Source organism: Cariama cristata, unplaced genomic scaffold, assembly GCF_000690535.1.
Source record: "Cariama cristata isolate BGI_N322 unplaced genomic scaffold, ASM69053v1 scaffold19472, whole genome shotgun sequence".
Taxonomy (NCBI): Eukaryota; Metazoa; Chordata; class Aves; order Cariamiformes; family Cariamidae; genus Cariama; species Cariama cristata.
Window position 1 is genome coordinate 1 of NW_009605737.1, and position 4,770 is coordinate 4,770.

Here is a 4,770-nt window from a genome sequence, read left to right on the forward strand (position 1 = left end):
AATGCGGGTCTATTTAATGGTCTTCTGCCTTATTTGCTGCACCGTGAACGGGCAAGTCGTGTATTCCATCGCCGAGGAAACAGAGCGTGGAGCATCTGTTGGGAACATAGCAAAGGATTTAGGAATAGATGCAGCTACCCTTGCAGCTCGGAAATTTCGCATGATCACCGGTTCAAGTAAGCAATATTTTAATATAAATGCAAGCACAGGGGCTTTGTCTGTTAACGAGCCCATAGACAGAGAGCAGCTTTGTGAATTAAAGTCTGCCTGCCTTCTGAATTATGAACTCGTGTTAGAAAACCCACTAGAGCTTTATAGGATGGAATTTAAAGTCTTGGACATAAATGACAACTCCCCTAGCTTTCCCTTAAGTGAATATCATATAAACATGCCTGAGTTCCTGTTACCCGGGGCACGGTTTATACTCCCCAACGCCCAAGATCTTGATGAAGGTACCAACAGTGTCCAGAATTATACTCTGAGCCCCGATGAACATTTCCGTTTGGAAATGCAGACGCGTGGGGACGGGAGTAAATATCCTGAATTGGTGCTGAAGAAAGCCTTAGACAGGGAGCAGCAAGCCACTCACAGACTTGTCCTTACAGCCAAAGATGGTGGGGATCCTCCAAAGTCCGGTGATGTCCCGGTCATTGTGACTGTGCTGGATACCAATGACAATGCACCAGAATTTGAGCACTCGGTCTACAGGGCGAGTATCTTGGAAAACTCCCCCAGTGGCACTTTGGTAGTGCAAGTGCATGCTACAGACTTGGATGAAGGTCCAAATGGAGAGATCAGGTATTCATTTAGCAATACTACTTCTGCTGATTTACAGCAAATGTTCTTAATTCACCCACACACTGGGGAGGTGACAGTCAATGGCGTTTTAGTTGTTCAGAGACCTCTACTTGAGATGCTTATTGAGGCAAGGGATAACGGGGCATTTGGCATGTCCAGCACAGCTAAACTGCTGGTGGAAATCACTGATGTGAACAATCATGGCCCAGAGATAACGATTACATCCCTTTCTAGTCCCATTCCTGAGGATGCTGTTCCTGGCACAGTGATAGCTCTGCTGAGTATTTTGGATAAGGACCCTGGTGAGAATGGGAAAGTAACCTGCCAGATCCCTGATAACCTTCCCTTCCAGTTAAAGCCTTCCCTTGAAAACTACTACAGCCTGGTCACCAGTGGGCTTCTGGACCGCGAGCTGATCAGTGGGTACAACATCACCATTACTGCCACAGACTTGGGCTCTCCACCCATCACCACTCAGAAGACACTTTGGGTGGAGATTTCTGATGTGAATGATAACCCCCCTGTCTTCAGTGCTGACACATTTGATGTGTTTGTGGAGGAGAACAATCCACTTGGTGCTTTTCTCTATCAGGTCTCAGCATCTGACCCTGATACGGGGGACAACGGACGGGTCTCCTACATGCTCAGGAATTCCACAGTTGCAGGCAGTGCCCTGGCCAGCTTTTTGTCTGTGAGCTTGGCCAACGGGAGCATCTATGCAAAACGTGCCTTTGACTTTGAGCAACTTAGGAGCTTCTATTTCCAAGTGGAAGCTAAGGACAATGGGTCACCAGCCTTGAGTGCTGCTATAACTGTGAATGTTTACATCTCAGACCAGAATGACAATGCCCCAGCCATCCTGTACCCCACCAGCCAGAATGGCTCAGTAGCTGTGGAAGTTGTGCCCCGCCTGGCTGATGAGGACTACCTGGTGACCAAAGTGGTGGCAGATGATGAGGACAATGCACAGAACGCCTGGCTTTCCTATCACCTCGCTCATTCCTCTGACTCCACCCTGTTCCGCTTGGCATCGCACTCTGGTGAGCTGCGCACCGCACGGTCCATGCGCTCCACTGACTTCCTCAAGCACAAGGTGGTTGTGGTGGTGCGGGACCATGGGGATCCACCGCTCTCCTCTACTGTGACGGTGGGCATCCTGCTGGCTGACACCCTGCCCCAGGCACTGCCCGACTTTGATGACAGTGGGGAGCCACCACCACTGCTCAATGCTACAAACATCTACTTGATTGTTTCCCTTGCCTGTGTCTCCTGCATCTTTGCGGCGTTCCTCCTCTTTCTTGCCATTATACGGCTGTGCCACTGCCGGACTTGTTGCTGCAGCAGCTGCTGCTGCCCAACTGATGAGTATGAAAAGTATTGCTATAGTGTACGCATGCTTCCCAGCTCCCACCTCCCGCCGGACATGCTGGAGGTCACTGGTGTGGGTAAACTGACCCATACCTACTTGTACAGGGCATCTGTAGGACTTGGACCTAGTAACAGCAGTATCCCAAACGGTGATGCTGGGAATATTCCAAGTGGTTCAAGGTTACAAGTGCCAGGACCCTGCATCCAAGTGCAGCAGGTCCAAAGTGATCGGTTGAGTGCTGTCCTCGTGGTAAGTACTTCTTCCTTTCACTTTTTTCTCCCAGACACGTGGCCTTGCATCTGCACTGGATTGCTGTCAGTGCGGAAGAAAGTACTGAGGGTATTTGCAGGAGAGCAGGAGTTATTTCATGGCACCTGGAGGAAACTTCAGTTCCTTTTATATCTCTCCTAAAATCAAGATCTCTTTGGGTGAAATATGGTCATGCAATGACAAAAGAGATTTTTTTTTCCCCACAAGCATGTAAGACCTTCAGACATGACTGAGGGTAAAGAAGATGTAAGTGAAAACTAAATACTTTGCAAGACGAGCCTTTGTCTTCAGATAGCTAAGTAGGGCCATGATAAGAGTACATGCACATTTCTAATCGGGGAGGGTGTAATTTACACTGTATGGAGCTTATGATTTTTTTTTATTATTATTTTTTTACACACACACCCCCCCCCCCCAATTCCTGAGATTTTGTCATTGAGGGTTGAGTAGTTTGCTGAGCCAAGATGCTGGTTTACAATGCCCAAGGTAAGCCTGTGGTGGAATAGCAGGAATTCAATATCCAGCACCTCTTTAGGAAATGTGATTTGTAGTGCTCATCTCCCTTTCCAAGAAATCCATAGGTTTTGTGAATCTAAAATAATCATCTTCTGAGCCTCTGACCAAGCTGGTTTCTTCTCAGTAGCGTGATGGTTGACTTTGCAGGAGAAAATACCTTGCTTCGATCACAGTGTAGGACTGCAAGGTGAGATATGCCTGCAGCTCTGATCTGCTGGGTGTTACTGTGTCACTTGTGCAAGATTCAGTTCTCTTATATGCAAAATAACACTGGTTGTCTTTTTAATAGGTGCTGTGAGTTGTCTTTATATTTTTGTGAAGTTTTAAGATGTTTTGCCTGCAGATTGTCAAGTTTCCTTAGTGTGCTTAATGGTAACTAATGACTATTGGCTCTGTCCAGGCCAGTACTCTGTGGTAAGAGATATTCCAGATGTTTCTAATGTTAGACAGACATGGTATAATCTGCTTCCTGCAGTTGTTTTTATCCTAATTTACAATTATTAGAGGTTGTCATAGGTCTGTAACCATTATGTTGATTTTCATTTTTGAAATCATCATTGTACCTTTAAATGCCCATCCCCTCTTTCAACCTTGATGTAAGGGTAACTTCAGCAACTTCTTTGGATAATCAAATACATATTCAGCTGTATAACACTTCCTTTTATAACTCTTGAATTTCCAAGCAGTGATTTTTAGTAAGTTTTCCCTTGTTCTAGAAAAGATTCCCGATTTGCTCTTAACTATGCAATTAGTTTATCATGCTTTCTCTTATCTGTTGGTGAAGTGAATTAGGTTTGTAGGTTGTGTTCCCCCCCCCCCCCCGCCTCTTTTCTGAACACCTTTTTTACATAAATCCTACTGACAAGGAAAGATATTCTCTCAAATATTTATCATTTGATTTACTCCTGATGGTTTACCTGGTACTTAATCAAAGTCATACTCAGTTTTAAGTTCTGTTCTCTGTAGTGGCAGAGGATTGCACATGTCAGGGGTCTTTCATTATGCAAAGCGGGGGGTGTGGAATAAATCTTACAGAAGCAGAAGCATCAGTGTCTTTCAGTAAGATATTGTAGAGTCCAGGAAAATAGCAGTTGGCAGTATGTAAAGAAGAATTTGTGCCTAATGCATTGGTGTACTTTGGGAATATCATCAATTATTTTGAGGACCTGAAAAAAAGGCTGAGTTAGAACCATTGTAATGGGGAGCTAAAAAGCTTTTTGGCAATCTCTTAACTCAGAAGGTGTCTGCAAGAACTCTGATAATGTCCTGGGGGGCATATCTTTGGCTGGAGGGTAGGTCATAATTGCAAAACTTATATAACAAAGGTGATATTAAAAAAATCCTGGCACAGCTAATTTCCATATTCCTATTGAGCAAGATCTTGAAACTCAGGTTACCAACACTGAATAATAATAAAAATGCAAAAGTATCCCTGATCTCTGTAATGAGAACAACCAAAATGTATCTCATTGCATCTCACTGTATTTCAGTCATTCAGGTGAATTTTTAAACTTGAACCTTTTTAGGAGCTTTTAATAGTGGGCAAAATAAATCCCAGATGTCACTTTTGCCAATTTTATTATCCTAGCTCCTAATATGCAGAAATAGGTAACCGTAGTTGTGACCTATGTGGAAACTCCAAAGGCTGTGCGTTAACTGAGCTGAGTGTGGGAGCAGAGGCAGAAACCGAAAACTTACCTAACCTTAGAAACAAAAGGATGTCAGTTGTTATTAGTTTGGTGCTGACGATTCCAGTGGCTAGTGTACTGGAGAATCAACTGCATATATATACATACATATGTGTTTATATATACAGT

At 44.3% G+C, this 4,770-nt stretch overlaps 1 protein-coding gene across 1 annotated transcript; it reads left to right on the forward strand.

Moving 5' to 3' along the window:
- Nucleotide 1: 1 nt before the first annotated feature.
- PCDHAC1 (protocadherin alpha subfamily C, 1) lies at nucleotides 2–2,416 on the forward strand (the record flags this gene model as incomplete). The annotated part of the gene is made up of 1 exon (XM_009696104.1): nucleotides 2–2,416. A coding segment is annotated over exon 1 (2,415 nt), but the record flags the coding sequence as incomplete, so codon positions are not given.
- Between the last annotated feature and the right edge of the window lie 2,354 nt (nucleotides 2,417–4,770).